The sequence below is a fragment of the Pygoscelis adeliae genome, unplaced genomic scaffold (genome assembly GCF_000699105.1).
Source record: "Pygoscelis adeliae isolate BGI_AS28 unplaced genomic scaffold, ASM69910v1 Scaffold100, whole genome shotgun sequence".
NCBI classification, from domain to species: domain Eukaryota; kingdom Metazoa; phylum Chordata; class Aves; order Sphenisciformes; family Spheniscidae; genus Pygoscelis; species Pygoscelis adeliae.
In genome coordinates this window covers 2,964,132-2,980,617 of record NW_008824034.1, presented here as the reverse complement: position 1 = coordinate 2,980,617, position 16,486 = coordinate 2,964,132, and the positions used below count along the sequence as shown (strand labels likewise).

General features: G+C 43.2%; 1 protein-coding gene across 1 annotated transcript in view; it reads right to left on the bottom strand.

Moving 5' to 3' along the window:
* The window catches only part of RNF128 (ring finger protein 128, E3 ubiquitin protein ligase), a 37,769-nt gene that overhangs the window by 7,872 nt on the left and 13,411 nt on the right, over positions 1–16,486 (bottom strand). Inside the window, exon 2 of the mRNA XM_009331007.1 lies at positions 4,834–5,081. Coding sequence (XP_009329282.1) covers positions 4,834–5,081 — 248 coding nt within the window. The remainder of the gene's footprint in view (positions 1–4,833; positions 5,082–16,486) is intronic.

The window sequence follows — 16,486 nt, the reverse complement described above, 5'->3', positions numbered from 1 at the left end:
GAATGCAGCAATATTAGTATTTCTCCTGTGCAGCCAGAACTGTCTGTCATCACTACTTGTTATTAATTGAAAACTAAACTTTCTAAGAATGTAGTCCCTCATACAGTATCTAATCTACACATCTGATGTCAGGCCAAGCATATTAGACAGGACCAAACTGGCTGTATTGTTAATAATTTACTGAAACAATATTTTAAGTTTTGCCTGGGCACAAGTTTTATTGCTTTTCATGAAACGCACCAATGGCAAAGTCACCTTTAACATTGATTTGTAAGTACAGCAGAACAGTCCTCCGGGGGGATGGAGAAAGGTCGCAAGAGGAAGCTTTTTATTGAATAGCCTACCAGGACATCCAGGATACTCGAGCTTGGAATGTCAAAGCATTTTGTGAAGCCAAGTTTTTCAAGCAAACATTAAATGTTAATGACATTAAAAGTCTAAAAGCCCCAACCCAGCAACTCGAGAAAAAATAGCTAAGTTGAGGCACAAACAAAAAAAGAATCATGATATGTCAAAACAGGTCAGGTCCTGGCTCCTATCCAGGCTCTGGCATGTTGAAGTAGAGAGGTACCTAACTGGGAAAGTTAGGTTTGCTGTTGCTTAGTCCTCAGTCTTTCCTAGTCCAACACTGCTGATTTTATCTCCAACCCTTTCTGCATAAGGGTGCCTTCCTGGCACCCTGGGAGCACGGTCATGGCAATGCAGACCAGCAAGCTCTAAAGAGGTCAGGAACTCCTGCTTTTCTCCTGTAAGCTAAGGAAGTTCTTCCCCACAGGTAGCTGCTGCCATGAAAACAGTTCTGAATTGTGGAAAGTTGAGCAACTCACCTCCTCCAAAGCCATTAATTAGGTCATTTCTCAGCTGCAACATCTAATCTTTATGAAATCAATGGAAGTGAAGACTTGAGCTTAAATTGGAAACTAGGGCGCAGATAACATCATTGGTCATTTTGCATTATTAAGAACAGTTAATATATTGAGGAACTCAATTTGCCAGTACTCTGCTGACTACAAAGGCAGCAAGCCACCTACCACACCTGTCTTGTTTTTCCACCTTCTTGCTCACAGACCTCACAATGCAGTAAAAGATCGCAGAGGTGGGGACTTGAATTTCAAGCCCAGAAGAAAATATGCATTCAGATAAGAACTAGTAGGTTGTAAACAGTTTAGCTAGCTGGCTCATGCAGAAAAAGCTACTCTATTTTAACTCACAGTTAGGACAGATGTGCTATTAAACTTATGTTTTCGCTTGGACCGCAAGACATGACTGGCTCTTCTCAATAGTCACTCAACTTTTTAAAGAAACCCTTTGCACAGTTTTACATTACTGACTTGTATGCAATTCCTGCTCAAGCTGAGTGAGAGACAGCTGCTGCCTTCAAGAAAAGTCTGCAGAGGAGAACATGTCTAAAACCTGGGTTATATGTGATCAAGCCATCCAGAAAAAGTGCCTTCACCAGAAGAAGCAAGTAGTCATACCAAAAAGTAGAGAAACTGTATTGGCAAATGGCAAAGTTTAAAGGTACTCAACAGCCTGTCTATAAAAGAAGAGATTGCTTCAGAAAGCACTGAAGTCTGAAGATTTTTCTTAAGCCAAAAGAAAAGGAAAAACATATTGCCAATATGGTAATACCTGGAAGCCATCCAATTCAAGCAGGGGTTACTACTAGTCCCATACATGAATGAAACACATATCTAGCCAGGCTCTTGTTTTCAAGAAGCCTTTGCAGAAGAGGCAAAACATCTAGAAAATGGTCTCCCATCTTTCTGTTCAACCTCTTTAGTGAGCAAGTGGGACTCAAGCTTCATCGCCCTTTTCAGTCCAGGGTGAGAGCTCTCCTGGGGCTGTGGCTCAGTCCACAAGAACAAGCCAAATATTCAGGAATCTGAACATACAAGAAACAAGCTGCAGAGCATCATTATCACAAATCACAATTAGCTCATCACAGCACTCTGTAGAGCAATTCAAAAGTGTTCATTTTGGTTCAAGTGGTAGACTGACACTTTAAAAGACTCCTCACACAATAGCAATACAATCCCACAGGGAAGGTCAAAAAAGCAGAGAGATACTTTGAAGACTAGTAACACTGGCTGTAAAGGGATGCATTCAGAACAGCAGTTCACTTCTGAAAGAGGGATATTTGTAATACTTTTAACGATCAACACACTTTACTGTTTCCTAAAGACACCTTCCTTCAACATCTGTGCAATAAAGGAGATAAAACATACTCCTTTACTCCACCAAATAACAGACTGAAGTCCAGGCAACCCGAGTTTCCAAAGGGCTGAACAATGACAGGAAAAGCTCCCCATGCAGCATGGAAGCTGATCAGTTGACTAATATTCAGTATTTCATGGAGCCAAAGCAGTTAAAGTCTCAAACTTTGGATATACACTGAAAATCCAATCAGCTGGCTAACAGGGAACACTGTAGCATCACATTTTAGTAGTTCACCTTCACTAACTAAAGAACTTTCTTGTTATTCTTCGCTTATCTAATCATTGTGAGGTCAGTTTTTAGATGCCGTGGTATGAAAACAATTGAAAACAATTCCAGATTGTCTTGAGTTTCACTTTTACAAAACAGTACATTTTTACCCCGATAGCAGAGAAGCTTTCTTCTATTCTTATACTTTATAAAGCACTTTTTATGGCTCCTTAATTTCAGTTCAGCTGAAATCATGTGGAACTGGCATGTCATTTATCAATGTTAGTTTTCAATCTGCAGTAAACTTGTGCACACAGAGCCCAAGACAGAAATAGTTTGTGAAGGTACTAGCCAAGCAGACTAGATTTTCCCAGTACCGTCTACCACTAAGGCATTAATAACATTTGTAGCTTGTTGAAAGCCTCATAGCTCAGAATAGAGCTGGACTTCCACAACTGCTCTGTTAAATACCTTCAAAGGAAGAAAAATTTTCATGAGATTTGATAAACAGTGCCCTTTGCAGACCGGCTTCTAGGGCACTCAGTTTTTCCTGCCCAGGTTTGTTTAGCATTGAACAGAGTTCTCATACTAGGGTAGATAGCAGGGAATGAAAGAGGGAATTCATCAGCAGGAGACGGTGTGCATCTCTGTCCACAGATGTCAGCAAGAGGACAGCATCAAGTTATAGAGCTCCATGCCATCCCTCATGAAAGGTACTACAGAGGCAACTCCATATGACATCCAGGAGTGGCAATGCTACATCTCACAGGCAGATGGCAACTTCCAATACTGCTCTTTCAACTATTCCCTTATTGTATCCTTATTCCCTTATTGTATGCTCACACCACTTCCAGGTGTGGCATAACACCAGAACATGCAAACGGGCTAAAACAAAGCATTTAGAGGAGGCCTAGTCCAGAAGTTGAGGCAGACACAGCTTAGGCGAGGCACAAATAGTTTCAGCTCACTGTTAGATCTCTAGTCTCAGTAAGGATATAGCCAGCTGACCATCATCCACAAGATTACACTTAGACAACAGGATTTCAGAACACAAACTGGACTGAGTTAGGTTCTGTGATTACTAGAGAGAACCCAGCATTCAACTCTCGCCAATATTTGAACCCAGCATTCAACTCCGGGAATACTGCTGTCATTCGCCCTAGCTAGTCTCTCTGCCTGACGAGAGCAACGATGGTTCTGCATGTTAACATTTTAAAGAAGCCAGTCCTAACATGTTACAGAAGCCTGAAACTGTCCTGAATTTCGACACCTGCATCCAACTTCTAGCTTCGTCAGCTTATTTTAGAAGGAGTTTGCTCAAGGGGCCTGAAGTCTCCAGGACAGCAGAGAAGCTCAGTAGGGCAGGTCTTCTGCAATGGTGGAGAAGTCTGCCACTTCTTTAACTGTCTAACCACTGATCCAGAGATAATTCACATACGCTGAGCCCAGCTAGAGTGAAATGCTTGTGCTATTGCTGCCTGTAGGAGACTCTTTCAGAGTTCAGGCAGCTCCTGTAAGAAGCACTGCAAATATCAATGGTCTCCTTTGCAACACAGCTGTAAGGGCACAGCTGAAGTAAGTACTCACATCTGAGCCACTCAGATCCTGTTCCTGCTGCTGCCCATCACCTTTGACAGATGTCAGGCCAGGACTTTATTCTCACTTTTAAGGCTTTTGCTTAAGCCCTGAAGTAGCAGGTATAAGGCAGGTCTGATCAGACTGAAGACAAAGCTGTAAGCATTAGTCCTATCAGCTGATCAAATTATTGCACAGAAGAGAGTTACTTGGAAACTTAACTCATTAGCAACTCCCTGCCTGGGGTTTAAAAAGAACACAATTTAACAGTGCTTTTTTTCAACTCCTAATTGAGGCTGTCACTGCAATTCTCAGAAAGCTTTCAGTCAGAAAGCAGCTTTCAACAAGCAGCAGTTTCTCAACTTGCGATCTACAGAAAGGCAGCCAAAGTCATGCACCGTTTCGCAGACACATTTGCAGTCGTGTCTCACATTACAGCTAGCACATAGGCAGTGCTATGTGGGAAGTGTGAGGGTCAGCTAAAAGCAGTTTAGCTCCCTCACCGCCCCCAATACACCAGCATTGTTTAGCATTGAACAGAGTTCTCATACTAGGGTAGATGGCAGCTGCACTGCAATTCAGGGAGTAAAACTTGTAGGAGACAGTTAGCTAAGCACAATCAGTTGCTTTCTCCAGACAGTTTACTTTTTGCTGTTTCTTTGTAAAGTTTTAAGCTGTTTAAAGATACATCTCTTCACATTTTAAAGATCACAGTCCTTCCCATGGAATGAACAAATTCAGTAATTTTGGTGCTCAACTAGTATTTTGCCCTCAGGATCCACAGAATAGAGGCTCAGGGGTATAAAAAAGCAATGGCACACAGAAACTCACCTGATTCCTGGACTGGGCCCTTGCAATCCTGAGTCTCCGAGCAGAATAAAAAATAAAGTAGCCCATGGTTGCTGCTGTGACAATGAAAAACGACACCGAGATGAAGAAGATGGAGTATTGATTCATCCAAGGACCATGCTTTTTCCCCACTTCAATAACCATAGTCACTGTCATGCCACTCTCAATCCGGTGTAAGATCTCCATGCCTTTCAGGTTGCCAATCATAATTGCAACGATGCTTTCAGCACCTGCAAAGGAAAAGGGGAATCCATGCTCAGTTCCCAGGTGTTGTATAAAAGTCATTGTCTTAGATGTCCCAGTTCAAGTGCTAAAGAACAGACTGGAAAGTTTCTAACTAGCATTTGCAGATTCAACATGAGCTGATGGAATAAGTGTCATCTCCATGTGCTTGTTCAGCTGAAAGGTATGTCCCATTACCTGTGAGCTGCATAAGTGAACCATATTTAGAATTCATTCCCCTCCATAGCACTCCTCACTCCCATATAGGACACGCATTGTCTTCATTTTAGACTCAACACTTCGGCAATTTACATTTTAACATGCCCTTGAACTACATGAAGTTAAAAATAAATCCTATACAGAGTGAGGTCACTAGGGATTGCAGTATAGCCAGGAGCTCAGGGATGCCAGGTACACAGCTGGTGGCTTAGGGACCCTTCCTGTAATGGATCTGACTCCCTCCCTGCTCCGCTGCTACTTCTTAACACCTCTTTTCTAGACTTGACAGTACTGTTGAGTACTTCCCCAGACACTGCGCAATCAAAGCCATAGATCAGCCTTTGCTCCTGTATTGTCAGCAGCAGTTGAGAAATGTTTGAGTGAAATTTGGTTGTGAACTATAAGTGGTGTTGTGGGTTTCTAATGCAAATTCAGAGGGAAGCAAATAGAGAGGTGTGCTCAGCTTTTAAACAGTTGGTGGCAGATGGCAAACTCCATCCAGATTTTAACAGATTTCATTTACTCAGTTGAACATCATGACAAGCCATCAGAGGAATCAAGGGTTTTATGGTAGGAAGACATTTCAAGCAACTCTGGTCACCAAGTACAGACCAGAACAAAGCTGCTTTCATTTCGGTGACAAGCAAGTGCTTGAGGACACTTGATACTATTCGCAGGAACTTTAGGCGGCCACAAGATAACAGAGAGGCTCTTAAGAGGCGGGGGTGGGGAAAGGGAAAAAGAGAGACAAGTGAATTGTCACTGGCCTCTCTCTAAACTAAATACAAGAAAAGTGAATTCGAAGACTAGCCAGTCAGGAGCCTCACTGCATTAAACCATCAGCTGCACAACATTCATAATAGATATTGCATGGTGATGGAATAAAGGCTGTACAGAAGTGCTATTTTTAGCTAGCCTCCTAGCCAAACACTTTTAATGGGGAGACCAATTTTTTTTTCCTCCATTAAGAGAAACCTTATCCAACTTTCAGCTATCAAAAAAACTAGAATTGGTGTTAAACCACAAAGGCTCTCATTTGAGAAAGCGCTTATTAGTTTTCCAGCTTGTTCACGTAATGCCTTTGATCCAAGATGGCTAAGCATGATGTCTAGCAACTCTCCTCAGTGTTACTAAACTCATCTTTTATTCAGAAAGCTCCTTGTAATGAGAAGTACATCACACAGAGAAGAGGACACACACACACACACACAAAAAAAAAAAAAAAAATCAGCCAGACTGCAACTATCCTTTATGATGAACTAGGGCTTATACATCAGTTATAAAATGAGCTGGAGCGAGGTGTTATGAGCAAGTAAAGAATTAAGCATGGGTCAAGTCAGAAGCTGAGACTTACTTTCATAAGCATGAAAAAGTGTGGAAGAGCAGGCTGTGACAACAAGAAAATAAAAAGCCTGCCAAAAAAAGCAAAAAATCTTGTTCTGCCTTATTCCCCTTCGTTTCTGCGTGTCTCACTAGTCAAATATAGCTTGTGATTATACACAATACAAGATGTAGTGCAGGGATTCCTGTTAATGAAATGTCACCATCAGCCTGCAAAACCACTTCAGCTACTAAGCCATCAGTTGTTGAACAAGTTTTCTTGTTAAATCTTCTATCTAAGTTCCAGGCTAATCAGTTCACCAGGATGTCATTAGATGACAGTTTTAAGCCTTTTCCTGACAGTTTTTCCCCCAGATATTCCTCTTGCAATTTCAGCTCTGCTTGAGATAAACACATGCGAGTGGTCAACTGGTAGCTTTGACACTGCAGCAACAAGGGCAGAAGTAAGAGTGGTCATTTCCATTAGCACCTGCACTACTCCTCCCCCCTTGGAGCGAACCCCCACTGACATACATCGGCATCCATCTTCAATATTTTGTAATGCAAACTCTTAGAACCAACAATTAATTTCTAAAGGCAATTACAGGTGAGCTAACCTGACATCACGCAAAGTTAACCAAATACCTTGTGCCAACAACAGGGGAAAGGAATCCAGAAACTGCACCTAATTTCTGGCCATCAGTAGCACAGGAGTTTAGTCACTTCAGAAGCTCCTTTTGGACAGGGACTAGACAAAGCTCTGGCACCATCACACAGGGCCTGTCAGGGGGACATCACCCTTACCTGGCAGAAAACAAGGCCTCCTTCGCCTGCCAAGAGGACATTCAATGATGCCCTATTAGCCTGAAGCTAAGAGAGAAACCCAGAATCCATGTTTGGGACTACTGCTGTGCTTCTAGAATAAAACCAGCTAGGATCACCCCCACCCAGTGCTTCCTGAGCTGCTAGATGGGTCCCATCATGACAGATACTGAAACATGTTACTGTGGCCTGGAAACCACCAACCTAGATAGAGGCTCCTCGCAGTGCTTGGGCATCTTAATGGAAACAAGCTATTTGAGCGGACATCTGTAGAGGTGTCTGAGGCATAGCAGCTGCCCTGAACTGCCAGCTTTCCCCTCCCAGACTCCAGCAAAGCAAGAGGAAAGTCAAATTAGTTGTGCGTGGCAAAAACCTCACAGAAACCCAAGTTTCTCACCTAGGCATCAGCTTTTGTGATTCAGGCAAAGCTTTCTGTAACAGTTTAAGGGACATTAGAAGGTGAGATTAAGCTGCTGCCTGTTTAGCTAATAACGGGCTCATTGCTAAACAGAAGCAAGACCTGTTTAGTTAAACATTTCCCAGCCTCTCTCCTGTCTCATCTCCTGTGAAAGTCGAGAGGGAAAGTTATTCAAGTCCTTAGACAAATACAATCTGCCTCTGTAGACGTGGAGTTTTGCAGAAGGTACCTCCCAAATCATAAGGCTGGTCAAAATTTGAAGGATGCTGTTTTGCAGATACAGGTTGGTACAGATGAAGCACAAGAACTTAAACAGTTTGTTGGAGCAGGGGAAGAGCTGGGACACAAGCACATTTGGCACACAAGGAGAGTGCATGGCTGGGATCAAAGTTTTACCTTCCTGTATCAGGTTTACAGAGTGGAGTTGCATCTATTTATACCAATATAAATACCTATATTAAACTCTGCCCTGCAAAGACTTCACTTCTTCTGCCATTACACTTCTGTTCCCTGAAAACATGAAGTTACAGGTTTGGCAATTCAGTAGAGAAATGCAATGTGCAAGAGGTGCACAGAACTGGGAGTATTAACTTTTGCACAGTAAACACCTGCTTTTTCACATTCATTAAGGGGATTATTGTAGTCAAGTGCTACTCTTGTGTGTGCTACAGAAAGTCTGGTTTGAACCAAGCAAATTGTAGGTCCTGGAGAACAGTCACCCCACAATATTTAGCAGACTGCAATGTAACCTAATCAATGCATTAACAGCAGTCATTTTTAGAAAAAAAAAAATCACAATCTGTTCATGCATTAAATGACATCAAGGCAAGGATTAGATCTTGGGGCCAACCAAATTCCTGCTTCAAAACAAGGTATGGCAAAGCATTGCTTACCTGATTCAGGTTAAGTATACACAATGTACAGGATAGTCATATGCAGTGGCTCAAATGTTAAGTCCCAAATGAGTAGGCCCCTCTGTGCCATTGCTAAGTATGGTGGGACTCCATGGCATACCTCAAGGCAACACTTGCATTGCAGATCCATGCTAGAGCACAGCGTTGATGCCTCCATGGTCTCCATATCGTGCACAGCTATCATCATAAACCCTCTCCCCACAGAAGCAGCTCAGAAGAGCTGTCACGGTGTGTTCAGGGTGAACAAAGCTGCAAGCTGATTCCCACAGGAGGTGGAATTTTCAGACTTGCCTGATTTTTTTCCTTCCTCCTCCATGCAAGTGAAGGAATGAGAAGCCCTAGCAGCTTAGAAGAACTACCTCCTTCCCAGGCATATTACAAGTACAATTACAACTTCTAGAAACACTACGAGCAGATTTCTCTGGGTGTCACAGTGAAATTTCTTTTTTTTTTTTTAAATGAAAAGGGAACTGGTTTTCCATAGATGCTGATTATTAATATCCAGTAACAAGCACTCCTTTCTCACTTCTCTGTTGGGACCTGTTGAAGTTGTCCACCCTTTCAGATAGTTATAGTACAGCTTCCAGGTGGTCTGGAGTTCACAAAGTGTCAAGGAGATTCAGAGATTAAGGAATGCACTGGGTTTTGCAGTAATTAGAGGCTACATGACTGAAGGCTTTCTGCCCAGCCCCCAAAACTCACTACTGTTAAAGCCTTTCTGTAATACAGAAAGAGAAAATAAAACTTTAGAAGGGAGCTACACTAGCACTCCAGGTGGAATAAATACAGCAGAGTAAGACTTAAAAGCCCAGAGACTACAGCTACAGCATGCAGACTTCAGGAAAGTTCTGCCCACAAGAGACTCCGCAATGGTGACACTGAGCTTGCTCGTGGTCTTGACTTGAAGTCTGTGCTACTGAGGAGCATGGGAAGGCCCCATCAGCCATTCAAGAGCACAGCTGCTAGCTACATGCTTAAACATAACAGGCAGATTTCCTCACCTGGGATGAAAGTTGAATGCTGCCTTAAGTATGATTAAAATATATCCGTAGTGTTCTGCATCTCCAGCCTTGCAGTCAAGCCACTCACCGCATGAGAACATCAGAACAAGTACAGGGCACTGCCTAAGCTTCACCCATTGCTGCTTTCACAGCAACCATCCCTTCTGAGACAGCTTTGGTAAGCAAGTCTTCCCCTGAGGGGAGCAGGGTGCTGCTGCAGCAGTGTGTTTTCCAGGGTAAAATCCTGCCTCCTGGATGCCCCAGTGCAGGCTCCTGCAAGTTGAAACCACTCCACGTGCAGCAGTCAGCTCAAGAGGAGGGAACAGGCCTTTTTGTGCACGCTGCTCCTCCTCAGAGCTCCAACCAGTTTGAAGTCAAACTTTGCTGTTGCACTTTCAGATCTTTGCCTTTTCTTCCAGATGTTAGAAAACAGAAAACTTTACCCCTGTGTTAATCTTAATGTAGCTTTTGCATTGTGCATATAATAAAACTGAAGCACAACCTGGAAAGGGGAGGAAAGAGAGCATCTCCAGTAATTTAAATCTCTGCTGTGTTAGCAAAACCCCCTCAAGTTATGAAGGCCATATTTAAGTTCCCCAGCTAATTAGCTGCCAGAAAACAAGTTTAGTTCTAAGGAAACAATTTTTCAGCATTTGAATTTAAGGAATCTTTATTGTAATACCACGTTTCTTATTCACCACTTGAGTTTCATAACCAAGAAAAACGAACTAGCTCAGACTGCTAACCACAACGCCAGCTTTACAACTGTACGCTCTTTTCTGGTGCAGCCCATTTCAAGGTCTAATATGCTAGTACCTAACAGAAAACATCATATGCCTTCAAAACTTAAAAAAAAAATTCAGTTACGAAACCTGCCACCCCTGCACAATTTCCCCTCCTCTACCACCGACTTTGGTACCCCACCTAACACCACAGAGAACATTAATTCAATTTAAGAGAAATATTTAATATTTTCTCTATGCAATACTCTGAGGTGGTGTTGACAAATGCTGTGTATGCTTTTCCGACTCTTGTCAGGCCTTGGCAAAGCTTTTCGCAGTGAATAATTAACTTCCAGCTGTTTGACAGCTTTGCATGTGATGGAAGCCAACTCAAGAACTCCAGCTCCAAGTCAGCTCCCCTAGCCTCACTTCAAATTGGCTTCTCAGCTTGGTCAGGGATTGGAACAGTTTTGCATTGTTTAAACTTGCTTTAAACCAACCAAATTCAGCTTCAGTTAAGTCATGAAAGACTCTTTCATTTCAGTTTAAAGGCCTTAGTGTAACCTGGGGAAAATTCTGTAGATCTTTATTTTCTCAGATAGGAAAAGCCAAACCCCTCTAATGTCTCTATCACTGTTTACCGAGAAGAGGCTGTAACACAGCATGATGGGACCCCTTCCCCTTTGGGAGCGGACCTAGCTAAAACGTAGTTTGGTGAAAACATTTGAGGAAGGCAATAGTTTTGTAGGCTTTTTTAAGAAAGAAGGTATAAAACACGATAAGTAGGCAGGTGATTTCAGAACAAGGAAAAAGCTAGCATGCTGCACACAAGCTCCAACATTTCAGATGCTGTAATTTTTTCCCCCTTCCTGAAAGTCCAAAGTTTTGCATCATCTTTAAGCAGAGTGAAACGAAGCGCCCAGAGTTTTGCCAGTATTATTTCACTTTGTCCAGCGAGCGCCTTGTGCAACCAACACATCTGTTGTGGCACAGCCACGGCTTCCTCCCTCCGGGAACCACCACAGCTCACCCCGCGGCTTGCCTAACGCTTCACTCGGGTATACCCGCAAACAGTCCTTGGTCTTGGTGGTATCAGCAATCCATTTCAACTATATTTTAACCCAGAATCCAGCCAACACTAGATTTTCCTTAGGATTCAACCAGGTTTTTAATGCTGAAGAGAAACAGTTTCACAGAAGCCACTGGAAGGGGAAAGAAAGGAAACAGTACATTAATTCTATCTGAAAGTTAAACATTATCTTCCCCTGTGTAGAAGGGGTTTTCTGACAAGCTAGCTGATTAGAAGTTGTTTAATATCACAGTGGCAGAGTGAGTCCAGAAAAACTAAGAATTTTTTTTTTTTAAAAAAGGATCACCTTTTTTTGTTTTACAAAGGGATTAAACTGCAATTCAGCAGACAACCAATGAACTCTTTTCTCTGAATGCTTTAAAAGGACTGAGAAATGAAGGATGCAATTATTAACAGATTAAAGGCTGCAGGCATTCTGCTACAGCTAAGTTCTGCAACAGAACTACTACAGGACGAAGGATTTTATTTTTAAAGAGCTTGCATGATCTTGCAGAGAAGTCTTCAGAGAATGCAGTCACACAAGAACTGTTCAAAGTACCACAGCAATAACCCATCACACCCCCTTTCCGCAGCTATAGAAAGCCCCAACTGACCACCGCGTAAGCCACATGCTCAGAAAAAGCAGAATGGAAGAAATTACTTTTTATTTTTGTTGCTTCACATACAACAAGAAGAGCAAAAAGCAGACTTCAGAGTTTGAATTCTCAAGGAAAGGCTAGGCTCCCCGTAACAACAGCAGAACCACTATCTGAAGACTCTTTAGGGAGATGAAATACAAACCCTGGCCTTGGCCAGATGGTGGCTGGATCTTTGCTTTTATCTACAGGATATGGTGCTTGCAGCACAGATCATCAGCACTAGCTGTGCCTTCAGCCTTAGTCAAAGGAGCTAGCAGTATTCCCCTGGCATCCCTCCAACCCCCAACATCAGCAAAAAGGCATTAGGACATCAAGCCATCTCCTGTACTTTAACATGAAAGACACTGTCAGTTGACTCTCCAACAATTTCCTACCAGATTAGCACACCTGGCTCTTCAGGCATGTAAGAATAATATTTAATATACTTTCAGGTTTAAAAAAAAGACGTAACATTTTGAATATTGCTTATCTCACCATATTGAAATAGTAAGGAACAGGGGATTTCTGGTGGCTATCGAACAGGCTGGTACAAGTTTACCGTTATCTGTTACAGTAGAAGGGAAAATAAACTAGCAGCATACAGAGACTGCGCCGGTATTACGGACATGATGTAATTCACCTCGGATGAAAGGCCAGCGCTGCACACAAAAGCCATTGTGTCTCGGCACCAGGCTACAGACTCGAGGGCTCTCCCTGGCCTCAGAGAAGTGCTATGAAACCAGACGCCCGCACGCTAGCTCTGCTCTCATCAGTGGTACAGTGTTGGCAAAAAAGTAATGATTGCTCTCATCCACATGCACAAGGCCAGGTCTTATCAGGAACGCAGAGCTGACGGAGCAGCACCTATCCCAGCACACATCCTCCATCGCAGACACTGTCAAAGGAAACGTCATCCTCACACCTTCATTGCCCTACGATAAGCTCGCCCCTTCCGAAGAGGGGACGGTGTCTGAGCTCACAGTTCGAGGACCAATTTAAGCCTGGATAAGCTGACATGTAGGTAGGCTTGTCCCTCCCCCTCCTCCTGCTCTGCGTGCTCTCCGCCCCAAACATTACCTGGCACCAAGATAAAAGAACAGCTCACTTCCAGGCTACTTCGCAGTTATTTAAAGCAACAGCCCCTTACGACCCCAGCTGTTTGATTCAACTGTCTTCTTGCTCACGCTATCACCTAAGCTTAATAAACTCTACTTTCAGCTTGCTTTACTTGGCAGCTGGCACTAGGCCTGATCTCTTCCTCCTCAACATACAAGTCTTTCAAACTACACATTCAACAGCAAGACACTTGAAAAAGTTGCAAAAATTCGCAGGAGTACTCAGGAACAGGCAGCAATAGCCAAAGCTTTAAAAAGAAAGTACATTAAAAAAAGGGGCGGGGGAGGAGCACTACAGAGGAATTTAAAGATGAGAGAGCACCTCAGAAGATCCTCACCATGCTGAGGACAGAAGAGAGGGAAGAAGATAAACCCCCTGCTAACTGGTGGTTGTGTTGCGCAAAAGAAACACCTATTTTGGAGAATTCATGCCCACAGCAGTCTTTGCCTGGAAACACATACCACCGCATGCTCCTCACCAGCACTACATTTATTAATGGGACTACACTGCTTGGGAACTACCACCCATTTTTGTCTAGGGAGACTCTTCGGTGAGGTTGGCCTCCAGATCGGTCACCCAAGAGTTACTGTGGATAAGGAAGATTTCCACACTAGGAAGCGTGGGGAAACTTTTACCAAACAGGCTGGCTGTCTAAAGGATCACGTGAAGACCAAATGTAGTTTTACATGACATGAGTTTCCATGGGTCCCCGGCGATACTGGAGGTGGAAACGAACCTGCACGCTATTTAGTTTAAATACTGTTAAAAGCTATTATTTGCCAAGTGAATCCAACAATTGTCAGCCTTCCCCTCCCCCCCCCCAGCTTCTGAGCCTTTAAGACTTATGTAAATGCTGCCAGGCCCTCAATCTTAGAACATTTAGAACATGAAATCATCCTTTAAAACAGCAGCCAAGACAGTACACTTATTAAGGGCACCGAGATGAATGAGATCTGTAGGACAGCTCTCTTCACATCCTGTTTGGACAGTGGCACTTGCAAGAGTGAAGTATCATCTTTCAGTCTAGCAAACAGCATCCCAAACCTTCTGGAGAAGCAGTGATCAACATTCCCTAATGAAAATTCTTCACTGAATTTACTCAACAGCTTTCAGCAGTTTTGATGTAGTAAATACATGGCTCACCCTCTTCAAATGAGATTGAGCTCACAGCTAATATCCCTTGCTCTCAACATACTGGTAACTGCCGAGTTCTCACTGGAAGCAAGTAAGTTTGAGAAAACTAATGATAAAATAATGTAAGTCGGCATGGTGTAAGCCAGAAGGCATCTGTCTGCAGAAGGACAACAGGTCACATTTGATACAGTGGGGAACAGTACTGAGCCCGACCGCTGTTTGCTCACTGGCACATTCAAGACTGGAGGCAAACAAGCACCATCATTGTTTTAGGGCCATATGTCCCACACAATGAAGCCTCTGCTACCACAGCTGTCACTTAGGATTTTAATTCATCCTTTCACATTTCAGCAGCCCAGTAAACGCAAAGAGCAAGGGCACTTCACAGACCTGTTCCAGGCTATTTAAGGGTTGGTGCCTACCCTGCAGTTTTCCGTGGCACAGAGGTACCTAAATTAGACCAAAAAGAGCAAGGGCAGGGATCAGAAGTTGCTGGTAGCACCAATTAGTCTATCCTGCTTCTCAGTGCCTCGCATGCTTGTTCACAGACCTCTGCGCTGTGGGCAACCCCAACTCACTATCGCATCCCCACCATACTCTGCAGGTGGGAAATCAGGGTCACCAGCCAGACTCCGTGTGCCACGGTCAGTTATCCGAATGCCACTATAGCTGTGACGTTAATTTACTCTACACCAGGCAGCCAGGAGAACTGACTTGAGCACATAAAGAGAAAGTTGCAGCGCATACACATCAAATAGCTATTCTCAGATTCAAACAGCTACAAACTCCAGGCACTACAGACTGCAAATACGATCCAGGCACTGTGGATCAATTCAGGTTCCTTCTCAATAAGGAGCTGCTGGTAGGAAGGGCTAAATAATCCACGGAGGCTCATCTGGCTGTGGCCAGGGAACATGGGAGAGCAAGTGTCATTAATTAGACCCTGCATCCTTGTTCCTCACCTCAGATGTGCCCAGTGCAAGTCTTCACTTGCTGCAAAGGAGAAGTGCACTATTTGTTTACACAACACTTACAAAGCATCAGCACAGCCTGCTTTGGGACTACTGTTCTGTCTCAATCTTTAAAAGGCTGATGTGACCAGTAAAACTGTACCTGTTAATATCACAGCAAAGTTTTAGCTTGTTTCTAAAGATCATGCCTCACGCAAAGTTGGAGCAGAGCACAATGATACACTTTTGCCATACACTATTTCCTCTAAGCATATGGAGATTAGCCCTCAGCTCAGTGCAATTCCTGCAGAACAAGTTAAGTGGCAGTGCTACATATTTAACCTTTCCTTCCCCTTTCACCCATTGATGCAAGTTTACACTTGAACCAGATCTTGTTAGCCTGAGACACGCTGTTACTGCTTCAGCCAGAATTATTTAGGTGTGTTCCCCCAGAATAAGGCCTCTGCAGATCAGGTGATGTGCTTCTCAAGGCTAGAGTTACACAACAAGAGAGAAGCCAAAGAAAATTATCACAATAGCTTTCTGACCTGCAAAGAATCCTCCTTTACCAGCTGCAGGGAAATACTTAACACCAAAGAACACTTTCCATGGTTACCACCATACCCCGACACCAAAGCCACCTAACAGCCTGGTTCTATCTTAAGTCAAGGTCCACCTTTAAAACAAACCAACCCTTGTCATGCACTTTTCCCCCACACGCTGCTATTTTTCTCCAATCAAATGTCTTTTGCTGAAGGTCAATATAGATTATGGAGAGGTGCAATTATAAGCACACAGAACTACACTTTGAAACCCTGCTCAGCCTGCCACAGAGCGGTACCATCATCTTAAAACGAGCACAATTAAAACTGAAGTTTGCTAATTGATATGGTTTTGTCTGTGTAAAAGTACAAAGTAAATATTACTTTGGACTCCATTAAATCCTTGACATTCTATGTGTTAGAGAGGATTGGGCGGGATTTGATCATATCTGATTTGGGCATTTATTGCATTCTATTGTTTTTATTGCCAGGCTGGTTCGTTTTTTGGTGTTTGTTTTCAGGGTTTTTTTTGTTCTTTCATTGTTGTT